We start from the raw sequence: 27,826 nt of genomic DNA, 5'->3' as shown, positions 1-27,826 counted from the left end.
AGCAGTGCATTGTGAGACATCAGAACAATTAGCTGACATATTGACAAAGCCTTTGCCATCTAAACAACATAAATACTTGACTTCTAAGTTATATGTATTATATTGTTCTGAATCTGAATGTAATAGATGTAGCATATCGAATCGGCATTTAGAGGGGGATTTGTCACATGTAAATGCCTTATTCTCTAATATGTAAATAGTATATGAACGGGATATCAGGGGTTAATTTATTCTTCACTTATTAATGTATTCATGTTTCACCACTCCCATACCTAGCTCCGCCCATTGTATATATAAGGAGCTGCACACACTCTCTTCTTTGCTTCTATCTGTGAATATTCAGTGAATATAGAATGCCTTATGTAAATAAAAGAAAATATATTTGAACTCTTAACTCTTATATAATTTATTGAGTCTGATCCTGAAAATATTGCAACAGCCACAAAGAAGAGGGAGTCAAGCTATTCTCCAAAGCACCTGAGAGCAGGACGAGAAGTAACGGGTGGAAACTAATCAGAGAGAAGCAACTTAGAACTAAGGAGAAATTTCCTGACAGTGAGAACAATTAATCAGTGGAACAACTTGCCTCCAGAAGTTGTGAATGCTTCAACACTGGAAGTTTTTAAGAAGATGTTGGATAACCATTTGTCTGAAGGGATGTAGAGTTTCCTGCCTAAGCAGGGGGTTGGACTAGAAGACCTCTAAGGTCCCTTCCAACTCTGTTATTCTATTCTATTCTATTCTATTCTATTCTATTCTATTCTATTCTATTCTATTCTATTCTATTCTATTCTATTCTATTCTATTATTTTCTTTTTAATCGTGTTCTTACAACTCTGACTGAGGAGGAAAACACGTTGCAATAAATTCCAGTTAAAGGCATAAATTGCTGCTTCACTCTGCACCTTCCTAGCTGGCCAAAGCACTCCTGGTGGGAAGAGGGAGGCCTTTTTACTTGCACATTTGGCAACCGAGAAGGTTTGGTGGCGCCTTGTACTTCCTAGCAATTCCCAGCGCTCTGTCTGGGGCATTGCTAAGCATCGCTTCAATCCGCTGTGCTGTACTGTATATTTCACTTCTGCAATCTTCAAAAGTGTTTTTTTTCTCTCCCTCCCACGCCGGACAATCAGGGTGAGCAAACCACTTAAATATTTTTCTGGGCCACAAGAGAAGAAAATATCTATAATTCAGGGATGAACTGCGGAGTCCTTGGGTCAATTTATTTTCCAAAGCACCAGCAGGCAGGACAAGAAACAATGGATGGAAACGAATCAAGGAGAGAAGCAACCTGGAATGAAGGAGAAACTTCCTAACGGTGAGGACAATTAACCAGTGGAACAGCTTGCCACCAGAAGTTGTGGATGCTTCATCACTGCAGGTTTTTAAGAAGAGACTGGACAGTCACTTGTCTGAAATGGTACTATAGGGCAGGGGTGGGCTTCAAAAATTTTAGCAAGGAGTTACCTGCCTGGTTGCTGGGCGGGCGTGGCCATAGTGGATGTGGCCTAGTCAGCCTCCTGTACTATGGCGTGGGTGTGGGGCAGTTTTGCCCTCCCCGTGCTCCAGAAGCTTTTCTCAAGCCTCTGGGAGGGTGAAAACGGCCTCCTCAGTCTCCAGAGGCCCTCTGGAGGCCGTTTCCGGCCTTCCTGAACTTCCGGTAGGGCCATTTTTTGCCCTCCCCGAGCCTCCGCGCACATCCTGCACTTACCTGCATCCAAAACAGGCTGCGTGGGGACTCCTGGGAGGGGCAGGGCGGGGTGGTCGGGACCAGCCAGGAGTCAGATTTGGGGGTTCTTCAAACTGCACAGAATCTTAGCTAGAGGTTCTCCCGAACCCCTGCGAACCCCCAGCAGTCCACCCCTGCTATAGGGCCTCCTGTTTGAACAGGGAGCTGGACTAGAAGACCTCCAAGGTCCCTTCCAGCTCTATTCTGATTCTGATTCTTTCTGAGCTGGGTGGTTTGCATGTGGATGTTTCATGACCCAACTAGGTAACATCATTATTATTATGGTTGGTGGTACAATCAGCCAGATGTTTAAACTGGACTTGGCATTTTTATCCTGACTGTCAGATGTAAATGCCTCATTCTGTAATGTGTAAATAATATATGAACGGGGTATCAGGGGTTAACTTATTCTTCACTGCTTAATGTATTCATGATTCACCACTCCCACATCTAGCTCCACCCATTGTATATATAAGGAGCTGTTTGTCCCCACTTACTCGCTTCTACCTATGAATATTCAGTGAATATAGAATGCCTATTGTAAATAAAAGGAGATATATTTAAACCTTTAACTCTTACTAAATTTATTGAGTCTGATCCTGAAAAATATTGCAACAAGCTGGTAGCAGAGGATGGTTAATTGACTCAATAAAAAAATTAAAAATGTCTAAAAAAGATAGGCCCAACACCAGGGCATACAGCAAAGAAATAGAAACAGAACAAGAAATAATCAACGAATCCACAAATGCGATTTCGAGAGAATCTGAAGAATACACCACTGAAGACGAAGAAATAATAGATGAAAATGATGATGAGGAGGAAATCGAAATAGAGAATAACGAACTCAGGTCAGAAATATTAAAACTATTGAAGAGCCAGAAGAACGATGAAAGCCTCATCGCGAACCTCCAAGATATGCTGAAGAACAGCGGAGCAGCGAGAGAGAAGCACATCACTAATGAAAAATCAAAAGACACCAAAATAGTGAGTGATATGACTACAGAAAATATTGCTGTGAAGAAGAAAACCGGTGATCCCGCGCGAAATTTTGAATGGCAGCCATCTTGGTTTCAACAGACCTCCAGGGTGAGCGAAGCAGAGCCAATCAGAAAGCTCAATTCAAAATTTCTGGCGCGAAAAACATCAGACAACGAAAATGAAAAAGAAGACTCTAACACCTCTGAAGAATCAGAATCGGAAAGTGAAAGGGATTCAACAAACAATCAAATAAAATCAGCAATGAAAACGCTTTTTGCCGCTTTTGGACCAAAACTAAGAATTACAAAAAAGCTAACGAAGAAGCGAGCGAGCAAGCCAACGCCTCAAGACCTGCCCGCTCCCATTCTGACTACGAGAGCGACGACGCCCGAACCCAGAGAGCCCTGCCGATACTGCCCCACGCCACAGACCGAAGCAAGCACCAACGCCGTCAAAGGAAGAAGAAGAGCAGCCGCCATCGTCAAGACTCCCAAAATCGAGCCAGAGACCAATTCGTCTGAGGAGGAGCAGAACGAGCGAGCCGCAACGAGGAGAACCTCTCACGACGACTCCATGGAAGAAATGAACAACGCGCATGCGCAAGACTACGCAGACGGTCCGGGAAGACATGAACTGGCGAGGAGACCGTGCAGACTCGTCGCGAGCATCCCCACACCGTTTTGTAACTTTCTGCATTTGCGAGACCACGGACTACCTCAGGTTGTAAGTAATGGACATAATAATGTCGGAAATTTACCCAATGACTTCCCAAAGCTAAGGATAGATGGCATTAATTTGCAAGAATGGTATCAGCAGCTCCAGGTTGTCTTTATGAAGGAAAACTTACTGTTTTTTATCACTAGTCCCCCAAAGAGACCTTGGACTCTAAAAATAGACTGCTTACACCATAGAGCATTTTTCTTATTAATATCTAGCGTGTCTCCTGCAATGTATCATAGCATTAAGCAAAATATGACTGTATCAGAAATTATTCAATGCATGTTCAATTTGTTTTACAGTGACAGTGTAGCTACCACCACAAGGATGTCTAAAGATTTCTTTTCATCTAGGATAAAACCAGGGGTTTCCATAAGTGAGCATTTAGTATCTTTAAACAAAATAAGAGCTGAGCTGCATTTAAGGGGGGAGGTGATTTCAGATCAAACAATGAAAAGTGTTATTATCAACTCACTTGATCCATCATGGGACAATTATATGTCACATTTAGACACAATCAATCTAGGATACTTATCCATAGAAAGTCTATCCAATAAATTAATAGCAGAAGACAATTCAAGAAGGAATCGTTCTAACAACCACATAGAACACAAACCATATAGGAAAGTAGCTTTCCAAGAAAAATACAGTGAAACATTTAAATGTCACAACTGTGGATCCAGGGAACACAATAGAAGAGATTGCCCCAAAATTTCAAAAGAAAGACATAGGTCAGAATATAGAAACAAATACAATTATAGACAGTCTTCCATGGATAGACATAGGTACAGAAGCCCACCAAATTACAAAGACAATAGAGGGGGCAGAGATAATTCTAAGGATAGAAAATCTGGTTCATTGAATGGATTAAATAAACAAGACAACACTAACACACAGCAGAATGAAAATAGTAATTGGCTTATTGATTCTGGAGCAACTAATCACACCACTAATAACAAAGATATATTGTCTTCATTTGTAGAAGATAAATTTGTAATAAAGGTAGCTAACCAAGAAAAGGTTCAAGTGTTAGGCAAAGGGAATGTAATACTGCCAGGTCTAGGGAAAATAGAGGGGGTATTGCTAATACCTGAAATACCTCATAACATACTAAGTGCCATAAAACTAAGTAGAGATTCTGATATTAACATAGTTTTTTCTAAAGGAAAGGCGACTTTAAAGAAAAATGAAATAGATATAGGCACTGTAATAATTAAAGGAGGCCTACCTTATCTAATAACAAAGGAAAAATGGTTACACAACATTGATTCAAATATAGAAGATTGTATTGAAGTAGATGATGGAAACATTAGCAACAGTGACAATGATGAATGTAAAATATCTCATGATCACAAAGATGTACACAATGAAAAAAAACCAAAAATAGGTAAGCCAATTCATGATGAGTGTGCTCACATCTTACATAGGAACTTAGGACATGCCAGTTTTCCTGTAGTACAAAAAATGACTGAACACGCAGAAGGTGTCAAAATAAAAAATTGTGAAAACTATTTGGAATGCTCAGTATGTAAATCTACAAAACTAAAGACTAGCCCCAGGCCAAGAAAATCCACCAGATCAACCAACCAAATTTTTGATTTAGTACACATGGACTTAGTTGGTCCACTAACTCCATCAATCACTTATAGAAAACGTTACTTCTTAACCATAGTAGACGATTATAGCCGTTATGGATTTGTCTATACATTAAAACACAAGGATGAAACCTTCCAAAAATTTAAAGAATTTTATAAACGCATAGAAACGCAACACAATATCAGAATAAAACAAATTATGACAGATAGGGGATGTGAATTCATGTCTAAAGAATTCTCCCAATGGTTAAAGGACAAAGGAATGTTACATTACACGTCTAGTCCATTTTCTGCGTTCCAGAACGGGATTGCAGAGAGGAAGAACTCAACATTACAAACCATGATTAGATGCACATTGGAAGATGCTGGCTTAAGCAAACAATTCTGGTCAGAAGCCTTACATTATTCCAATTATACACAGAATAGAACCTGGTCCAGCATTGTAAATAAAACACCATATGAAGTAATGTATAATAGAAAACCAAAATTGGCGCACATGCACATATTTGGGGTCACTGCAGACGTACACATACCTAAGCAACTGAGAAGAAAGGGAGAAAACGTATCCAGAAGACTCAGATTTATGGGATATGAGACAGGTACTAAAGGATACAGATTCATTGATAGCAATAACAAATTTATAGTCTCCAGAACAGCTGTGTTCCATGAACAGGCCAACTGGTCTAAAATACATCTTAATGAAATATTTCCAAGTGACAACAAAGATACAAAATCTCAAGAGAAAGAGACCATAGAAAAACAAAACATCAACAAATATAAAAACAAAACCAAAACATGGACAAATAGCCAACACAAAATAAAGACAGACACACTAACAAAAAAGGAAGCAAGATATTTGCATGATAACAATAGTAAACCTGAAAAAACAATTAGAACCACCAGAAATCAGATGCCAAATAGATATAAGGACTATATAATGCATATGGATGATGAGTCAAAGACACCTAATACATATGAGGAAGTGTTAAAACTCCCTCGTGAAGAAAAAGAAAAATGGGAATTAGCAATGAAAAAAGAAATGGAAAGCTTACAAGGACTAAATGTATTTACACCTGCAATCGCACCAAAGGATAAAACAATTATTGGTACCAGGTGGATATATAAAATTAAGAACTTAGAGGGAGGTAATACCCTATACAAAGCTAGACTAGTTGCACAAGGTTATGCACAGAAATATCCGGAGGATTACACTGACACGTATTCCCCTACTGTAAGAACCGAGAGTGTCAAAACAGCTCTAGTGGTAGCATCAGCACTTAATCTCGATGTATTCCAATATGACATACAGACTGCGTACCTACACGCAAAACTAGATAAGGAAATATATGTAAGAGCACCTCACAGTCAATACACTAACAGAAATGAGACTTGGTTGTTAAACAAGAGTTTATACGGGTTAAAACAATCTGGTAAACGATGGTATGATTGCTTAGTAAAAGTACTTAAAACCATGGACTTCAATGCCACCACTGCTGATAACTGTTTTTTCGTTAAAAAGGGTGATGATTACATGGAATTTGTATTGATTTATGTGGATGACATTTTATACATAGGAAAACATAAAGAGAGAAGAGAAACTTTTGTAACTAAGCTAAATGAACATTTCTCATTGAAATCTTTAGGCAAAGTAAACAAATATCTTGGTGTTCAAATTAATAAAACAAAAAGAGGGTTCAAACTTACCCAGAGAGATAAGATCATAGAGCTCTTAAACAAATGCAATCTAAGTAATGCCAAACCTTGCGATACTCCTATGCAAACTGACTTTCTAAGAAATACTGATGAATCATCCCCTGAATTCAAAGACAACACATTTTATAGATCAGTCATAGGTTCACTTCTTTATATATCAAATTGGACAAGACCAGATATCGCTTTACCCCTCAATTTATTATCCAGACATGTCAGCAAGCCAACAATGTATCACTGGGAAGCTGTTAAAAGAATATTAAGATATCTGAAAAGTACACTAGACTTTTGTTTAATGTTGGAACCTAACGATAATAAAGAACCAAAGCTTACATGTTATGCAGATGCAGACTGGGCTGGAGACACATCATGTAGAAAAAGTACATCTGGTTATATATTCCTCTTAAATGACTGTCCAGTTTACTGGTACACTGGTAAACAAGAATTAGTGGCCACTTCAACGACAGAAGCAGAATATGTTTGTTTATCTAAAGCTGCAAATAATCTTGTATGGTTTAATGATTTGATTTCAGATGTTTGGAAAAAACCTATTTTGCCTTTTGTTATGCATGAAGATAATAAAGCAGCTATTGAAATATCCAGATCTGACGCCATTGGACAAAGGTCCAGACACATAGACATAAAATTTAAACATGTGAGACAATTATCTCAGGATGGATTTATTAAAGCTATGCATTGTGAGACTTCAGAACAATTAGCTGACATATTGACAAAACCTTTACCTGCCAAGCAGCATAAATACTTAACTTCTAAATTATATGTTTTGTACTGTCCTGAATCTGAATGTAATTGGTGTTGTATAACGAATCGGCATTTAGAGGGGGATTTGTCAGATGTAAATGCCTCATTCTGTAATGTGTAAATAATATATGAACGGGGTATCAGGGGTTAACTTATTCTTCACTGCTTAATGTATTCATGATTCACCACTCCCACATCTAGCTCCACCCATTGTATATATAAGGAGCTGTTTGTCCCCACTTACTCGCTTCTACCTATGAATATTCAGTGAATATAGAATGCCTATTGTAAATAAAAGGAGATATATTTAAACCTTTAACTCTTACTAAATTTATTGAGTCTGATCCTGAAAAATATTGCAACACTGACTTTGCTTGAGGGTGTTAAAAGATATCATGGCAGGATGTCAGCTGTTCCATGAAATGCTGCCTTTTGCAATTGACTGATGGGGATTTTGTCAATGCCAGTGGTGTTGTTCCAGTGGTGCTCCAGTTGTTTTGGGATTGTACCCAGGGCCTCTCTGACTGTTATGGAATGAAAGACTGAAAAACATTCCTGGGTCAGCCAGATACAGTTTATTGCGCAGGTTCAGAGTCAAATTTGTACCTGAAATTCTGAACAAAGGAAGAGTTCTGATACAACTGTTTTTATATATATCCAAGACAAAGGATTCGGTGAGCTCATGCATATATGGTTAACATACACTTGTTATATGATAATTGACACTTCCTAATTACTAAACCATTAGTTTCTAGTTTATAAGATTATCTTTAGCTAGACAACCTTCCTTAGTTCTGTAATTACTAATATGGGAGATTTATTGCTGTCCTTAGGTAAGTTTATTGGATTAAGTAACTCTTTGTAACATATATATCCTTGTGTCTTTGACAGTGAGGCCCCTCCAATGTTTTCCATATGGCTGTCCTTCCGTGATAGCTAGGCCTCATCAGGAGATATATTACCAATAATGGGATTTAGCTGATTTTTAATGTAATCTCCAAACAAGCACTTTTCTCCCTTATAATAATGTGAATAGAGAGGGTCCTTTAGTGTTCATGTAGCTGACCCTGTATGATTCCTACTTTATTCACATTATGACTATTGAACCATAGGCATGAAAGCCAACCGGGGGGGGGGGGGGGGGGGGCTTTTGCCAATCACCGGGAGTTTGTGAATTCTAGTTCCACTTTAAGCATGAAAGCCACCTGGGTGATTTTGGGCCAGTCACTCACTCTCAGTCCAACCCACCTCACAAGATGGGTGTTGTGGGGAAAAGAGGAGGGAGAAGGAGCATTAGGTATGCTCACTGCTTTTTTTTTTTTTTTTAATTTTGATTTATATGCCGCCCTTCTCCGGAGACTCAGGGCAGCTTACAATGTGCTCAGCAATAGCCTTCATCCTTTTGTATATTTATACAAAGTCAGCTTATTGCCCCCACAACTGGGTCCTCAATTTACCTACCTTAGAAAGGATGGAAGGCTGAGTCAACCTTGAGCCTTGGCGAGATTCGAACCTGCAGTAATTGCAGGCAGCTGGTCTTAATAACCAGCTTAATAACAGGGTGCCTTAGACCACTGTACTACCAAGGCTCTTGAGTTATTGCTCGAGTTATTCATGAAAATAATAAAGACAAGATAAACAAATCAGAACTAAAATAAAAATATTCAATAGCAGCTAAATTAAATGTTAGGAAGAACTTGCAGCTTGCATATCAATGTTTACCTGGATGTTACCCCCCATCCCTTTTTGAGATGTGGGTCTGTTATTTGTTAGTTGCGAAGTCATGTCCGACCCATTGCGACCCCATGGGCATCGTTTCTCCAGGCCTTCCTGTCTTCTACTGTCCTCTGGAGTCCATTTAAGCTCACGCCGACTGCTTCAGTGACTCCATCCAGCCATCTCGTTCTCTGCCATCCCCTTCTTCTCTTGCCCTCAATCTTTCCCAGCATTAGGCTCTTCTCCAGGGAGTCCTTCCTTCTCATTAGGTGGCCAAAGTATTTGAGTTTCCTCTTCAGGATCTGGCCTTCTAAAGAGCAGTCAGGGTTGATCTCCTCTAGGACTGACCGGTTGGATCGCCTTGCAGTCCAAGGGACTCACAGGAATCTTCTCCAGCGCCAGAGTTCAAAGGCCTTAGTTCTTCGGCACTCAGCCTTCCTTATGGTCCAACTTTCACAGCCATCCATTGCAACTGGGAAAACCATAGCCTTGACTATACGCACTTTGGGTCTGTTATTAGAAGGGCCAAATTCAAACACTGATGATTTTGGAGCTATAATTGATACTGTCAAAGGTTCATGTTTTTAGAATCCTATTTGAGGCTCCTGGTATGTGATACATAAAACACTAGAAATGATCTCTCTCTCTCTTTTTTTTAAAAAAAGGTATTTATATGTGAATTCTGTATATGAATAATACATTATTATATGAAACCAAATACTTGTCAAAGTTACAGATGAAACAGTTTTTCAGGATTATCCTGAATGGCTTGGTTTTAAATTAAGACAATGAAGAGAATCAACATATGCAATAAGGGAAAAATTCAAGATAAGGATGGAAACATAAAAAAAATCTTTTTTTGTTCTTTCAGAGTCTTGAAGCGCCTACTAAATTTCCATTTTATACAACATTAACAATAATAATACAAATAGTACGTAGAATTCTAATCTTCCAACTTCAAACAATACTAGTCTCATTTCATATTCCTTTTACATTTTCCCTTTAATTCATTTAAGCATAAATTACATTTCTTCGCAACCTGTGTTTATTATCCCTTAGTAAATGTTGTCATTCAATATTTTAAAAATCACTCATTATTCCACCATAACATCAATATTCCAAATGTATAGGATTACTAATAACACCAATTATTAACAATATTCAATCCATCACAAGAGTATATCTCAAAGTCCCCACCATTTCTAATCCTTAATATTTTAAGTTCACAATATCTTTTAACGATTTAGATTTTTGATTATCAGACAGGCTAGATTGTAGAAAGAAAGGATTTATCTTGTAACCATAGAGAAGGAGGTAAATTAGTACTAACTGCATGTATATCTACCGTACAGAAGTTTGAAATTAGTATCAAATTTCTTTGTATCTTTGTTCTTTCTTTTCTACTTCCCTTTTCTTTTCTTTTTTTTTTTTTTGCTTGTTTAGGTTTCTCTTTGATTTCTTTCTTCTTTTATGTTTCTCGCTTTAAATTAATTTTATTAGTTTTTGTCCCTTTTTTTGGAAAAAAAAAATCTGAAATAAAATTACACAGCCATGTAATTGACATTGTGTACAGGAACATCTGTAAAGTGTATTGTTTGGAAACATGCAGAAGAGGCCTTCATCCTGCAGTGGATAGACAGAGGCTAAAATGATGATAATGATGATAGAATGGAGCTAAAGGGGACCTTGGAGGTCTTCTAGCCCAACCCCCTGCTCAAGCAGACCACCTATATCAGAGGTCACCACCGGTGGTCCGAAAAATTTTGGTGGTCCGCAGAAAAAATATTTGCATTTTTTATATTGCACTAAATCAGGGGTCCTCAAACTACGGCCCCTGGGCCAGATACGTGCAATGAACATTTGTGTTGCTGCAGAGAGTCTCCGGTCCGAACCGGGAGCATTTCACCCCTGCCCCTGACCTATATCATTCTGGACAAATGGCAGTCCAGTCTCTTCTTAAAAGCCTCCAGTGATGAAGCCCCCACCACTTCTGGAGGCAAGTTGTTCTACTGGTTAATTGTTCTCACTGTTAATTCCTTCCATCCTTAATTCCAGGTTGCTTCTCTCCTTGATTAGTTCCCATCCATTGTTTCTTGTCTTGCCTTCTGGTGCTTTGGAAAATAAGTTGAGCCCCTCCTCTTTGTGGCAGCCCCTCAAATAGTGGAATACTGCTATCATGTCCCCCTCACCCCAGTCCTTCTTTTCTCTAGAGTAGCCAGACCCAAATCCCGCAACCGTTCTTCAAAAGTTTTAGTCTCCAAGCCTTTCAGCATAGGCCTGGAGTACTTGCAGGACCATCTCCAGCCGTTCTCCCATTGTCCTGTGCGCTCTCACAGAGTCGGCCTCCTCAGGGTGCCGTCGGCCAAACAATGTCGGCTGACGACCCCCAGGGGGAGGGCGTTCTCTGTGGGAGCCCCGACCCTCTGGAATGGATTGCCCACTGAGCTCAGGACAGCCCACGACCTTCTTTCCTTCCGTCGCGAGCTGAAGACGTGGCTCTTCCGCCAATTAAACTGATCCGTTTGGGGGTACACTGGTATAATTTTAAATTGTTTTTTAATTGGGTTACTGATTTTAATTGAAGTTGTCATTTTGTAAGCCGCCTTGAGTCCCTAGGGAGAAAGGCGGCATATAAATCTAAATAAATAAATAAATAAATAAATAAATCTTAGTTGCTCTTCTCTGCACTTTTTCCAAAGTCTCAACATCTTTTTTGTAAGGTGACCAAATCAGAATGCCGAACAGGTAGACTTCGACTTACAAAAGTTCTTGATTGGTCTTTAGAGACTAAACTAAAAAAAACCAAAAACTAAAAAAAAGCGACTTATGGCCATTTTTCACACTTCACAACCATTGTAGCATCCCCAAGATCGCATGATCAAAATCCAGAACCTTGCTAATGGACTCGTATTTATGACGCTTGCCGTGTCCCGGGGTCACGTGCTCTCCTTTGGCGACCTTCTGACAAGCAAAGTCAATGGGGAAGCCGGATTCACTTAACAACCGAACTTCAGAACTGCAGTGATTCACTTAACAACTGTAGAAAGTGAGGTTGTAAAATGGGGCAAAATTCACTGAACAAATGTGTTGCTTAGCAACAAAAATTTGGGGTTTGAGGACTGCCTGTATTCCAGGTGTGGTGTTATTGAGGTTTTATAAAACCTCCCAATAGGCCATATGAAAAACGTGGACTGTTGTGGAGGGCTGCTGCCTCCCACCATCCCCTGCCTATGGTCCACCCCTTCCTATGCCCTGCCCCCTTCCTATGTCTGCTCCCTTCCTATGCCACACCCCTGCCAATGTCCTGCACCCGCTGACACGCCATTCAGAGGTGGTATTCAGCTGGTTCAGACCGGTTCGGACAAATTTGGGCAACTCAGTAGCGGAAATTTTGAGTAGTTTGGAGAACCGGCAAATACCACCTCTTACTGGCCCCGCCCCTGCCCACCCGCCCAGTCGCCGCTTGCCCCTCCCCGCCTGCTCGCCCCTCCCTGCCCAATCACTCCTCACCTCCCTGGCATAGCCGCCATTGGCTGGACAGCAACAACAGCCCAATGGCTGAATGTGGCCTGTAAGCCATAAAATGCCCAGCCGGATCCTCCCAAATCCAGGTAGGGAAATTTGACAGAAGGTCGTGGAGAATAACAGGGCTAAAATCTTATGGGAGTTCCAGATCCAGACAGACAGGGAGGGACAGCACTTAACTAGCCAATCAACCAGATTATCGTGGTAGTAGACAAGGAGCAGAAGACACTGGTGGGGATAGATGTTGCAGTGCCAAGGGACAACATTTTAAGAAAGGAAGATAAGAAGCAAAAAAAGAAAAGCATTTGAAAATGGACCTAATCCAGCAGAAGCTGCGTAGGAAAAAGAGCCAGAAAAACATCTCCCAAATGCAATTCTATGCAGCAAGCAGCAGTTTTGAATGCTACTGACTGCTTCATTCTAAGGCTCCTCTATCACTCCAGTTGTTTGCATCTGTCTGTCTGTCTACCTACCTAATCTACCTATCATTATTCATCTATCTATCTATCTCTTAATCTACCTATCATTATTCATCTATCTATCTATCTATCTATCTATCTATCTATCTATCTATCTAATCTCTTAATCTACCTATCATTATTCATCTCTCTCTCTCTCTCTCCATCCATCCATCCATCTAATCTACCTATCATTATCCATCCATCCATCCATCCATCCTTCTATCCATCTACCTATCCACCTAATCTACCTATCACTATTCATCTATCAATATATCTATCTATCTATCTATCTATCTATCTATCTATCTATCTATCTATCATCTATCTATCTATTCTATCTAATCTATCTATCATCTATCTTATCCATCCATCCATCCATCCATTCTATCTAATCTATCTATTTATCTATCATCTATCTATCTATCATCTATCTATCTATCCTATCTAATCTATCTAATCTACCTATCATTATCCATCCATCCATCCATCCATCCATCCATCTTTCTATCTATCCATCTACCTATCTACCTAATCTACCTATCACTATTCATCTATCTATCTATCATCTATCTATCTATCTCTTAATCTACCTATCATTATTCATCTATCTATCTATCTATCTATCTATCTATCTATCTATCATTATTCATCTATCTAATCTATCTAATCTACCTATCATTATTCATCTATCTACCTACCTACCTACCTACCTACCTACCTACCTACCTAATCTACCTATCATTATTCATCTATCATCTATCTCTCTAATAGTGTCTATCTGTCTGTCCATCCGTCCATCCATCCATTCCTGTCTCTATCTCTATCAAACTACCTACCATTGCCTACCTACCTGTCTCTGCATAGACAGATGATAGACACACCGACCAATTTAGGCACTGGGGTGCGTGTGTGTGTATGTGACTGTCCTACAAAACCAACCCAAGTCTTGGCATAAAATTCTTCTAATGTAGGAATCACGAGGACTACGACTTCCCCAAGCCTTCCTCCTTAAAACTCCTGTTTCATCCTCTTACTTTTTCCATCCGAGGCAGGAAACGTTTTCACCGTAATTGCTTGGCTGGGTTTCGATTGGATATAGCAGCGTTTCCCCAGCCGGGGCATTTTCCAGGTACCGGTAGGTGGACTTCCACTCCCAGAATTCTCCTCCCGACTGTGGAATTCTGGGATTTGAAGTCCGCCCACCTGGAAACAGGTTTGGGGGAAACCCCACGCAAGTCAAACACCCCCCTCCCCAAATTTCTGCCAGTGGGAAAATTCTCTCCGGAGCTAACCAGTCACCGCCTCCTGCTTCCGCGACGCACGTGTGTAGTTGTGAGTTTCTCTTGTTAGCCCTCTTCCTTCTGATTCGTGGGGGATCCTGATTCTGCCACCCCCTCCCTTTCATTCCGTGGCTTCCGTGAAAGCCTCCCATTGGCAGCCCATCTGCAGCCCAACCGCACCTTCGCTTTGGGGAGAATCACGCGTCACCTAGTTACCGGATTAACCCTTGGTTTGGATTCACGTATCGCATGAGACTGATACCCTCCCCCGCCCCCTCTTAACCAGAAAGGGTGGGGGTGGGGGAAGGGTGTCTCAGCACACACACTAGCGGGGTTCGTAACCCACACTAAACCACTCAACAATCCAAAGTGGGATTTACAATGAACCAGATTTAGGCTTATTTCGTTAAAATAAAAATCTCCAAGATCCATAATTGTCCTGTATCTATCTATCTGTCTCTCCCTCCCTCCCTCCCTCTCTCTAGCGCTCTACTTAGCTTTCTATCTCTCATCCATCCACCTACCAATCCACCCGTCTATCCAACATTCCATCCATCTCTCTATATCTACCTATCATTTCTCTCTCTCCAGCTCTACCTCTACCTCCTGATTTCTCTGCCTGCCTGCCTGCCTGCCTGCCTGCCTGCCTGCCTATCTATCTATCTATCTATCTATCTATCTATCTATCTATCTATCTATCTATCTATCTATTATCTATCTATCTATCTATCTATCTATCTATCTATCTATCATCTCATCCTCTCTCTATCATCTCTTCTCATATCTATCATTTCTCCCTCTATCATCAATCATTTATCTAATATCTATGTATGTATCTAGCTATCTAGCTATCATCTCATCCTCTCTATCATCTATCTTATCTCTATCCTTGCCTGCCTGCCTACCTATCTATCCGTCCGTCTATCCATTATCTATCTATCCATCTATCTATCTATCTATCTATCTATCTATCTATTTTTTCACCCCCCTCTCATCTATCTATCTATCATCTATCTACCTACCTACCGGTACCTACCTACCTGCCTACCAACATCTATCTATCTATCTATCTATCTATCTATCTATCTATCTATCTATCTATCTATCTATCTATCTATCTATCTATCTATCTACCGGTACCTACCTACCTGCCTACCAACATCCATCCATCCATCCATCTCCCCCCCCCCAGGATTTTAATCTCAATTGTGCAATCCTGCGCAAATCTATTTGCCAGAATATCGGAACCGGACTGCCGCCCCAAAGATGCAGAAAACTAAATCTCGGTCTCTGGGGGTGGGGGGTGGGAGGAGGAGGAGGTACTTCTTTTCTTCTCGTGTCAAAGTCGGGCGCTCTGCACATGCCCAGAGACGCCGTCAAACAAAACCACATAAAAACACAAAAACACCCCAACCACCCCATCCCAAAGGCTTTGCCAATTCGTAGTGTTGCTTGCGTGGCGCCCGGGGAGTGGGGAGTCGTTGCCCTGCAGCCCCGGGGTTGCCCCTCCCTCCTCCGATCACGCGTCGTCGTCCAACCCCCCCCCCCTCTCTCCGCCACACCTTCAGCGGAACGGCACGGGAAGGGTTAAGCGGCGGGCGCGGGGGGCCCCGGGAGGAGCTGTGCGCAAAGCAAGCGGAGGGGAGGTCGGGCAGATTGCGGGCGCCGCTCCTCGCCTCCTCCGCTTTGCTGCTGCTGCTGCTGCTTTTGGCCAAAGCCACCCAGCGGCCGCCGCAGTCCCGCCCGGCTCTGCCGCTGCCATGCCGCTGCCCCGCTCCGGTCCCGGGCAGCGCCTCTGGCCGGCGCGGCTGCCTCGCTCGCGCCCGCTCTGAGCCCGCGAGAGGCCTGCGCGCCGCCGCCGCCGCCTCCGCCGCTGCAGGATGGTGCAGAAGTCGCGCAACGGGGGCGTGTATCCGGGCACCTCGGGCGAGAAGAAGGTGGGCTTCGTGGGGCTGGACCCCGGCGCCCCCGAGTCCTCCCGCGACGGGGCCCTGCTCATCGCCGGCTCCGAGGGGGGCGGCGGCGGCGGCGGGGGCGGCGGCGGCAAACGGGGCTCCATCCTCAACAAACCCCGCTCGGCCGTCAGCGGGAAGCCGCCCAAGAGGAACGCTTTCTACCGCAAGCTCCAGAATTTCCTCTACAACGTGCTGGAAAGGCCCCGCGGCTGGGCGTTCATCTACCACGCTTACGTGTGAGTCAAGGCAGCCCGGGAGGGACGGAGGGACGGGAGGCTGCGGCGAGGCCGGCTCCGTCGCACCGGCCCCGGCCCAGCCCTTGGCCGGCCACCCGCAACCTGCTCCGCGCAGGGGTCGCTCTCCGGGAGAGCCGCTTTCGCCTCTGCGGCCGCCTCCTCTTGGCACTCCTGCTTCTTTTCCAGGGAATCCCTTCCTTCCTTCCTTCTCCACTTCCCCACATACTCCCTCCTTCCATCCTCCCTCTTTTCTCTCCTTCCTTCCTTCCCCACTTCCCCACTTTCATCCTTCCATCCTCCCACCCTCCCTCTCCTTCTTCCCATCTCTCTTTTCCCTCCTCCCTCCCTCCCATCTTTCTCTTTTCCATTCTTCCTTCTTTCCTTCCTTCCTTCCTTTTCCTTCCTTCCTTCCATCCTCCCTCCTTTCTCTCCTTCCTTCCTTCCTTCCTTTCATCTTCCCTCCTTTCTCTCCTTCCTTCCTTCCTGCCCCACTTCCCCACATCCTCCTTCCTTCCATCCTCCCATCCTTCCTTCCCCACTTTCACCCTCTCATCCTTCCACTCTCCCTCTCCTTCTTCCCATCTCTCTTTTCTCTCCTCCCTCCCTCCCATCTTCCTCTTTTCCGTTCTTCCTTCTTTCCTTCTTTCCTCCCTCCCTCCCTCTCCTTCTTCCCATCTCTCTTCGTTCCTTCCTCCCTCCATCTTTTTCTTTTCCATTCTTCCTTCTTTCCTCTCTCCCTCCCTCTCCTTCTTCCCATCTCTCTTTTCCCTCCTCCCTCCCTCCATCTTTTTCTTTTCCATTCTTCCTTCTTTCCTCTCTCCCTCCCTCTCCTTCTTCCCATCTCTCTTTTCCCTCCTCCCTCCCCATTCTTCCTTCTTTCCTCTCTCCCTCCCGGCATGGCCTCCTTTTGCAGATCTCCATCTATTCCACCTCCGAGTTCCAGTTTTTCTCCCCTTTCCCCATCTTTCCTGGCCTTTTTATCCTTCCTCTACCAAGAGGTGTCCCTGGGGACTTCCCTTTCTTACAAACATCCCTCATTCTGCCCTGCCTCTTCTTCTGCTCTGCCATCCCTACCAGCAGCTTCTGGCTTCCCCGTCCCTCCCTTCCCTATTCACCCTTTCCCGGTCCCTTCCTCCCCTTAGGAGTGGGCTTCAGCAGCCAAAAGAGAAATGCTCCCCTTCACAATTGGTATCCCCCACTTTTCTTTTCTTTCCTCTCCGCCTCCCTCTATGTGCAGGTAGAAGGGCCATGCAGCAGTTACCTACATGTTCAAACTTCAGGGTGGCCATCATTTGAATCCTGGTTCTAGGAAACCTTGCTTGCTCCCGAAGGATGCATGGTCGCACAATCCCTTGATTATTTCTTGGTCCATAGTTGAGGGAAAGCAAGAAAGGGGAGAAATAAAGAAACAATATGGGAGGGAAGGAGTGGGAAAAAAGATTAGTTTCACTCTCCTAACATTTAATAAGGAAACGCTGAGAATTATTTTTTTTAGAGCAGGGGTGTCCATCCAACCTTGGCAACTTTGAGACCTGTGGACTTCAACTCCCATAATTCCCTAGCCAGCGTGGGTAATTGCTGGCTGGCTAGGGGAATTCTGGGAATTGAGGTCCACAGGTCTCAAAGTTGCCAAGGTTGGATATCCCTACTTTGCAGTCAAGCAATGGCCTTAAATTAAGGATTACTGCATGCAATTTATGCCAACGGAAGCAGAACTCGTCGCTTGTGGAATTCACTCTATTTCTGGTCATAGAGCGAAACTGGCATATTGTAAATATAGTAGTTTCAGGAAAGTCCCCACCAGCTAAACTAGGCCTGACATATGTGGCTTTAAGTAGAAATAATGATCAAATGCGAGTTCTGTGTTCATGGACAAAACACTACCTTAAACCTTTGGAAGAGAAATTCTCTGTAGCTCAGGACTGAACTGTGAGGTCCTTGGTGCTCCCAGAGCTTGGCTGTTTTCTTGCAGACGTTTCATTACCCAACTAGGTAGTATGATCAGTGCTAGAAGGAAGTGGGGAGTGCATTTGTGGAGAAGAGGAGGAGGAGTGGAAGTGGAGGTGCAGAAAGGAGGATGAGGATGACAATGACAATGACAAAGATGATTGTGGGGTCCTTGGTTTGAGCTTGGTTATTATCTTGCAGATATTTCATTACCCAGCTAGGTAATATCATCAGTGCAAATGTGTGTGTGCATCCCTCATACTGATAATGTTTCCTAGTTGCGTAATGAAACGTCTGCGAGAAAACAACCAAGCTCAAAGAGCACCAAGGACTACCAAGGAGGAAAGTTTGCCGAAGGGGCAGCCGGATCCTTGGTTTGTCTCGAAAAACGCTTGGCTTGCTTATTGGAGCTCTTCATCTTTCAACTTTATTTATATTTATTTAAATCTTACCTTTATTACGGTATTTCTACAAATAACTCAATGTGGCAAACATACCTAATACTCCTTCTTTCTTCTGTTTTTCCCACAACAACCCTGTGAAGTAGGTTGGGTTGAAAGTGTGACTGGCCCAAAGCCACCCAATCAGCTTTCATGTCTAAGGCGGGACTAGAACTCAGAGTCTCCTGGTGATTGGTCCAAAGTCACTCAACTAACTTTCATGACTAAGGTGGGACTAGAACTCAGAGTCTCTTGGTGATTGGCTCAAAGTCACCCAGCTGGCTTTCACACCTAAGATGGCACTAGAACTCAGAGTCTCCTGGTGATTGGCCCAAAGTCACCCAGCTAGCTTTCATGTCTAAAGCGGGACTAGAACTCAGAGTCTCTTGGTGATTGGCTCAAAGTCACCCACTGGCTTTCATGCCTAAGGCGGGACTAGAACTCAGAGTCTCCTGGTGATTGGCCCAAAATCACTCAACCGACTTTCATGCCTAAGGCGGGACTAGAACTCAGAGTCTCCTGGTGATTGGCCCAAAGTCACTCAACTAACTTTCATGTCTAAGGTGGGACTAGAACTCAGAGTCTCTTGGTGATTGGCTCAAAGTCACCCACTGGCTTTCATGCCTAAGGCGGGACTAGAACTCAGTCTCCTGGTGATTGGCCCAAAATCACTCAACCGACTTTCATGCCTAAGGCGGGACTAGAACTCAGAGTCTCCTGGTGATTGGCCCAAAATCACTCAACCGACTTTCATGCCTAAGGCGGGACTAGAACTCAGAGTCTCCTGGTGATTGGCTCAAAGTCACTCAACCAGCTTTCATACCTAAAGCACGACTAGAACTCACACTCTCCTGGTTTCTAGTCTGGCGCCTTCAACAATAGATCTAACTAACTCTCATATCAGAATGTTCAACAAAGACTAAAGCTTTAGAGTGTGTTGTAGACTGATAACAACTTGCGTGGTTGCTCTTTGGAATGAGTTCAACTTGAAAATGAGCAGAACAATCCTGCTAGGTGCTTTGCTGTGTATCTCCGTTGTTTTCCTGGCTGACCTACATCATCCTCAATGTTTCTTTAATATTTATCTACCATAGAACATAATTTTTCAACCATGTCAACATGCTGGCTGGGGAATTCTGGGGGATGAAATCCACTCGTCTTAAAGTTGCCAAGGTTGAGAAATAACTGTTCTCGATAAATTCTTGCCCTTAGCCAGAATGAATGGCTAGGGATACGTGCATGAGTTTTTTTCCTTGATGGTGTAAAAAAAATGATAACTAGCCCTCTCCTTGTTTAGTTCATTAAAAAACAAGCTGTTGGTTCTTCTACCTACAAGTAGAAGAGCATGGAACAGTGCATGAGGTTGGGATTTTAAGTTTTTATTAGGAATTTGAAATAGTAGCTATGAATGGAAAATTATACCGTAGGATCTTGGGGATTCCTTGGATCTTATCAGTTAGTTTTCCAGATTCTTTACTTAAATTACAGTTTCTTATTCACATGAACATTACCGAAAAATAATTTAGTCTCCCTCCCTCCCTCCCCTTCCTCCCTTCCTCCTTCCCTCCCTCTGCTCCCTTCCCTCCATATCAAAATCATATTCCTTCTTTCGTCCCTCCGCCCCTCCTCTCTCCTTCCTTCCTTCCTCCCTCCCTCCCTCCATATCAAAATCATATTCCTTCCCTCTGCTCCCTCCCTCCCTTCCTCTCTCTTCTCTTTCCTTCTTTCTTTCCTTCCTTCCTTCCTCCCTCCCTCCTCTCTTTCCTTCCTTCCTTCCTCCATATCAAAATCATATTCCTCCCTTCCCCCCGCTCCCCTTCCTTCCTTCCTTTCTCCCTCCCTCCCTCCGCTCCCTCCCTCCTCTCTCTTTCCTTCCTTCCTTCCTTCCTTCCTTCCTTCCTTCCTTCCTTCCTTCCTTCCTCCCTCCCTCCCTCCCTCCCTCCCTCCGTTCCCTCCCTCCTCTCTTTCCTTCCTTCCTTCCTTCCTTTCTCCCTCCCTCCCTCTGCTCCCTCTCTCCTCTCTTTCCTTCCTTCCTTCCTTCCTTCCTTCCTTCCTTCCTTCCTTCCTTCCTTCCTTCCTCCCTCCCTCCATATCAAAATCATATTCCTCCCTTCCTCCCACTCCCCTTCCTTCCTTCCTTCCTTCCTTCCTTCCTTCCTTCCTTCCTTCCTTCCTTCCTTCCCTCCCTCTCTCCCTCCCTCCCTCCCTCCCCTTAACAAAATATGCTGATCCAGGCACCCTCTGTTTTCATATCAAATTTGTGGTCTTCTGTTGGCATTAACACCGAGATCCATTCGGGGCCGTTACATTTTGGATATCTGCCAGTTTGCAAATGGGGGGTCCAGAGAAATGTTTTATTAAGTAATTCCAAAGAAGTTGTTATTCCTGAAGAAACAGAAATAAAAAAGCTTGAACTCGGGCTGGACTCTGCATGCGGCAGAGTGATGCAACTGGAAAGCTTTTAAAGTATTTCAGTGGAAAATACTTTAAAAGCTTTGCAGATCAAACTGCAATTCTTTAATCTGAGACAAAAGGATGGTCAGTTGCTTGCATGCCAGTTGCGTTGCTTTGCATTGCATTGCAGATGGTCCTCAACTTACGTTTAGTGACCGTTTGAAGTCGCAACAGCACTGAAAAAATGTGACATACGGCCGTTTTTCACACTTAATGACTCGTATTTATGATGGTTGCAGTGTCCCAGGGTCATGTGATCCCCTTGTACGACCTTCTGACAAGCAAAGCTAATGGGGGAGCCCGACTCATTTAACAATCGTGTTGCTAATTTAACAACTGCGGTGATTCACTTAACAAATGTGGCAAGAAAGGTCGTAACATGGAGCAAAACTCACTTAGCCACTGTCTCGCTTAGCAACAGAAGTTTTGGGCTCAGTTTGGTCGTAAACTGAGGACCATATATAGTGCTTCAGGGATGGGGGAGTTGGAAATGATAAAATGGGGGAAATCCATCCAAGCCATAATAGATCTGCTCTTATATATTTTATTACATTGCTGTAGTAGTCATGCATGGGTTGAAATATAGAGTGGAAATTTTGTTTTCTTGGAGGTGTGAAGGAACATCCTTGGTTTTGCAAAACCAACCATCTGGTAAGAAAACATTGCAATCCTAAGAACATCCGAAGGCTGTTCCTAGATTAGGAGAAAACTCACGTTGGTCTAGCACAGTGTTGCTCAACCTTGGCACTAGAACAGTGATGGCTAACCTTTTTGTCATCGCGTGCCAAAAGCGGGGGAATGTGGGGGAGTCATGTGCATGTGCGTGTCCACACCCATAATTCTATGCGTCCCCCCTCACACATGCACTCACGACCCCCCCGCACTCCCCCTGCTTTTCGCACGCAATGGCACGGTGGGCACGGTAGGCCTGTTTTTCGCTTTCCCCAGTCTCCAGAGCCTTTCTAGGAGCCTGGGGAGGGTGAAAACAGCCTTCCCCACCTCCCCCAGAGGCTCTCCGGAGTCCGGAAACAGTGTGTTTCCTGACTTCCGGTGGGCCCAGAAGGCCTGAAAATCAGCTGGCTGGAGCTGAGCTCGCGTGCCCACCAATATGGCTCCGCGTGCCACCTGTGGCACCCGTGCCATAGGTTCGCCATCATGGCACTAGAAGATGGGTGGACTTCAACTCCCAGAATTCCCCAGCCAGCATGGAGAAAAAAGAATCCCAGGTTCACAACATGTCTTAGCCAGAGGTTTGTTTCAGCAGGTTCTGACCAGTTCTGGCGAACCGGTAGCGGAAATTTTGAGTAGTTCGGAGAACCGGTAGTAAAAATTCTGACTGGCCCCGCCCCCATCTATTCTCTGCCTCCCGAGTCCTGGCTGATGGGGAGGAAATGGGGATTTTTGCAGTAACCTTCCCCCAGAGTGGGGTGGGAATGGAGATTTTACAGTATCCTTCCCCTGTCACTCCCACCAAGCCACACCCACCAAGCCACGCCCACAGAACCGGTAGCAAAAAAATTTGAAACCCACTACTGGTCTTAGCTCTTTAATTCTGCCCTAGTCTTAAAACAGCACATGTAACTAGGTTACTTAGAAATCCATGCAAATATTCCTAACTTGAGGATTCCTTAAGGCTCTGAGTTTGGTTGTTTGCTTGCAGACATTTCATTACCCAGGTAGGTAATATCATCAGGGCTAAAAGGGAGTGTAGTTTGCTGTCCACTGTGTAGGACAGATTAGGCAAAAGACCAGCAGAGCACATTGTTGAACACCAAGTAGCAGTCAGACGATGTGATTAAAATGGCTTGTTTGCACAACACGCGGGTAGATTCAACCATAGTTTTTAACTAGGAAACTGAGTATCCTAGAGCTGAGCTAAATCCGAAAAGCTAGAGAATTCCTGGAAGCCTGGCACTCAGGTAAATCAGCTATCAACGGCCACACTGAGATAAACAACATCTACATATCATTGACTCTATAAATCACTTAGAGAGGGCTGTAAAGCACTGTGAAGTGGGATAAATCTATTTGGATCGGGATTATTATTATTATTATTATTATTATTATTATTATTATTATTATTATATTTATATTTATATTTATATTTATATTTATATTTATATTTATATTTATATTTATATTTATATTTATTTATTTATTTATTTATTTATTTATTTATTTATTGAATTTATATACCGCCCTTCTCCCCGAAGGGACTCAGGGCGGTGAACAGCCAAAAATTAAAATAACATACAATATAAAAGTTAAGATAACTAAAAATAAATTAAATTAATCGGCCTCCCAATTTAAAACCCCAAGCTATACAATGAAAAACTAACCCATAAAACCTATTCAGGCCAGGCCGGCTTGCTGAAATAAAAACGTCTTCAGGGCCTTACGGAAAGTGCGGAGATCCGGGATCAGTCGTATTCCGGGAGGTAGCTCGTTCCAGAGGGCGGGTGCTCCCACAGAGAAGGCTCTCCCCCTGGGGGCTGCCAGCCAACATTGCTTGACCGACGGCACCCTGAGGAGGCCCTCTCTATGAGAGTGTATTGGCCGGTGGGAGGTTATCGGTAGCAGAAGGCGGTCTCGTAAATACTCTATGCACAGTTACTCATGCGCTAGTCACCTCCTGTATTGACTACTGTAATGCTCTCTACTTGGGGCTGCCCTTGAGAACCACTCGGAGGCTTCAGCTGGTACAGAATGCGGCTGGGCGGGTTGTGATGGGAGGGTCCCGATACTCCCATGTTACACCTCTCCTGCGCGACTGCATTGGTTGCTGGTTGCCTTCCGGGTGAGATTCGAGGTGCTGGTGATGACCTATAAAACCCTACATGGCTTAGGCCCAGGATATCTGTCGGACCATCTGCAACCAGCAACAGCTTCCCATCGCCCGGTGCGTTCTCACAGGGAGGGCCTACTCAGGGTGCCGTTGGCTAGACAATGTCGGCTGGCGACCCCCAGAGGTAGAGCTTTCTCTGTGTGCGCGCCCACCCTTTGGAATCAACTCCCCTTGGGGCTCCGGTTGGCTCCTGACCTTCGCACTTTCCGCCGCGAACTAAAAACATGGCTGTTCAAATTGCCCAGCCTGGACTGATGGGGTTTTGATTATTTTTTAATGTGTTTTATGCGTTTAATATGTATTTTTAACATGTTTTTATTGGATTGGGATTGTATTTCTTAATTGTTGTGAGCCGCCCTGAGTCCCATGGAGATAGGGCGGCATACAAATCAAATAAAATACATAAAATAAATAAATCTAAGTGTTATTGCTATTCAAAAGAAACAATAAAAAAGCCGAAAAGGGAGTGGGGGGAAAAGAACAAAACACCTCCTAGCCAGCAATCAATATTGAGATGAGCAGAGATTAACACCAAGATTAGTACTAACTAGACTAACAATCAAGCAGTGAACAATAGCAACTGCACTTAGCACTTAGACTTATATACTGCTTCACAGTGTTTTATAGCCCTCTCTAAGCAGTTTACAGAGTCAGCCTCTTGCCCTCAACAATTTGGGTTCTCGTTTTACCCACCTTGGAAGGATGGAAGGCTGAGTCAACCTTGAGCCTGGTGAGATTTGAACTGCCAAATTGCAGGCAACCAACAGAAGTAGCCTGCAGTACTGCACTCTAACCACTGCATCACCAAGGCTCATCAATACACCAATGCAAGAACAACCAACTCAGGCAAACAAACAAACAAATAAACAAAGAACAACAGACTAATTAAGGAACTACCAAGAATACTCCCACCAACACTGACAGGGCAAGCCACTAGCATATAAAAAGAGAGCAAATCTACTCCCTTCTAGCTCTGATGATGTTACCTAGTTGGGTAATGAAAGGTCTGCAAAAAAACCCCACCAAGCTCAGAGAGGATCAAGGACCTCACAGTTCAATCCGGAGCTCAAAATCCTTCTCTTCCATTGGGGCCATTCTAAGTTTATTAATCATTTTGTGGTTTAACCTAATGTGCAAATTTGATAAATTCAGGATTCATTATATATAAACCCAGAAAGTCATTTAATTCTGTAAGCAGCTAGACACGCCAACCAACACACAGTTATTGTGTGTATCAGCCTTTCCCTAAATCGGTTCTTTCCATATTTGATGCTGGCTAGGGGAAATCATATTAGGCAGAATAAAACTTTTTTTTTTTTAATTGATGACTCTTTTCATTTTTTTTTTTCATTTTATTAGATTTATATACCGCCCTACTCCCGGAGGCCTCAGGGTGGTGAACAGCCAGAAAGATAAAACACACAAACTACAAAATTTAAAAGACAATATAAAAACCCATTAAATAATTTGGCCCAAAACAATTTAAAACACCCCTAATATTTTAAAACCAATTTTAAAAGCTACAATTAAAAGGGAAGTTAGGCCAGCCCAGCCTGTTGAAATAAATAGGTCTTGAGGGCACGGTGGAAGGTGCATAAATCCGGGATCTTCCGTATCTCTGGAGGGAGCTCATTCCAGATAGCAGGTGCCCCCACAGAGAAGGCTCTCCCCCTGGGGCCGCCAGTCATCACTGTTTGGCCAACGGCACCCTGAGGAGCCCCTCTCTATGTGAGCGTACTGGCCGGTGAGAGGATACTGGTGGCAGAAGGCAGTCCCGTAAGTATCTTGGTCCTAAGCCATGGAGCGTTCTAAAGGTGGTAACCAAAACCTTGAAGCGCACCCGGAAGACCACCGGGAGCCAGTGCAGCTCGCGCAGGAGAGGTGTCACTTGAAGTTCTAGCACAGTGTTTCTCAACCTTGGAAGCTTGAAGATGGGTAGATTTCAACTCCCAGAATCCCCCAGCCAGCAGCACCAAGCTACCAAGGTTGAGAAACACTGTTCTCTAGCAGAAAATCAAATTAGATCTGACCAACATGAAATCTTGATCTATCTTTAGTCGTCCTTGTTGCTGCTATCATAACTTTTCGATCTGTGTTGAATCACGCTGCCTGGGAATTAGGAGAGGTGAAATCCCAAACCTCTGGAAGGTATTATTATTGGAGAAAAATCTGTGCAAGGGAACTTCTGAATTTATTTTTATCCTCTTCACCCCTTCCATTTTCCTCTCCTTTCTGCCTTACCCTTCAGACTCCAAAATTTATGATGGCTTGCAAAGCTAGGTCATTGCAGTCATGAGTATGTGTTCAGTAGCATTTATCTGGCTAGGTTCCAACAAAGAAAAACTGAATAGATTTATTACTGAGTCACTACAAATGTGTAAAAACCCATGATGGGTTACAAACAGGACCAAAGTCAAAAATAAATGTGTGAAAACTTTCCACTGGACCTGCTTTTCTTGAAACCTAACCACTCACCAACTGCATTGATTTGCTTAACAACTGTGGCAAAGAACATATAATTGGGCGCAACTCACTTACGAGGGGTCCTTGGTGCTCTCTGAGCTTGCTTGTTTTCTTGCAGGCATTTCATTCATTAACCTAACTAGGTTAGATCATCAGTGCTAGTGATTGGTACTGGAGTAGCCATGATGATGTTACCTAGTTGGGTAATGAAATGTCTGCAAGGAAACAAGCAAACTCAGAGAGCACTGTTGTGGCCCGTACGCGGCCTGTGCAGCTAGTAGCTGATTCAGACAGCGAGGAGGCTGGTGTGGTGCTGCACCAGCAGCCTGTGCAGCTGGCACTTGAGTCGGACAATGAGTAGGCTGGAGAAGATGTGGTGCCAGAGGCGGGGATTCAGCCAAGGTCTTCAGAACCTCCAGAAGCTCCCTTAAGTGAAGAGGATGAAGAGGAGGAGCCTCTTCTCGATGCACGGGCGTGCAGAGCTGCCAAAAGGCAGGAGTGGCTCCTTAGGAGGAGGTCTCCTTGAGAGTAAGGCTTGGGGTTAATGGGCCACTCCCTTAGCCTATTTAAGGAGGAATGCCGACTGAAGCAATTTGCAGGGAACAACTTCATTCACATTCCTTCGTGTCTTGTCTTGCTTATCTTATCAGCTTCCTGCAAATTGCTCCTGGGCATTCTGCCAACCATATTTTCAGTTATTATTCTTTGGATTCTTGGTGGCTGTTAATGCAATTAATAACAGCCATTGTTGTAAAAGACTGTGTCAGTGTCTCAGAACTGACATAGAAAATTGGTTTATTCAGTAAATTAAGGTTTGAACGGATTTTGTGTGTGCTGTGTTCTTTGGGGTCCGTAGCTGGGGCAGAACAAGCACCAAGGACCCCCCATGTTAACCCTGAGCTACAAATATTCTCCTTTATTAGCAACTTACTTAACCATCCCTTTACTTAACAATAGAAATTCTGATCTCAGTTGTGTTTTCACACTGCTGCCTTGAGTTTTATATTATGTTTTGT

At 43.5% G+C, this 27,826-nt stretch overlaps 1 protein-coding gene across 6 annotated transcripts in view; it reads left to right on the top strand.

Moving 5' to 3' along the window:
- The first annotated feature begins 16,350 nt into the window (after positions 1-16,350).
- The window catches only part of KCNQ2 (potassium voltage-gated channel subfamily Q member 2), a 132,158-nt gene continuing 120,682 nt past the window's right edge, over positions 16,351-27,826 (top strand). For all 6 annotated transcript variants that reach the window (XM_070940143.1, XM_070940144.1, XM_070940142.1 and 3 more), the window contains exon 1: positions 16,351-16,661. In XM_070940143.1, coding sequence (XP_070796244.1) covers positions 16,351-16,661 — 311 coding nt within the window. The remainder of the gene's footprint in view (positions 16,662-27,826) is intronic.

Source organism: Pituophis catenifer, unplaced genomic scaffold (genome assembly GCF_029215685.1).
Source record: "Pituophis catenifer annectens isolate HBS135680 unplaced genomic scaffold, rPitCat1.0.hap2 SCAF_3, whole genome shotgun sequence".
Lineage (NCBI taxonomy): Eukaryota > Metazoa > Chordata > Lepidosauria > Squamata > Colubridae > Pituophis > Pituophis catenifer.
This window is presented reverse-complemented; position numbering and strand designations above follow the sequence as displayed.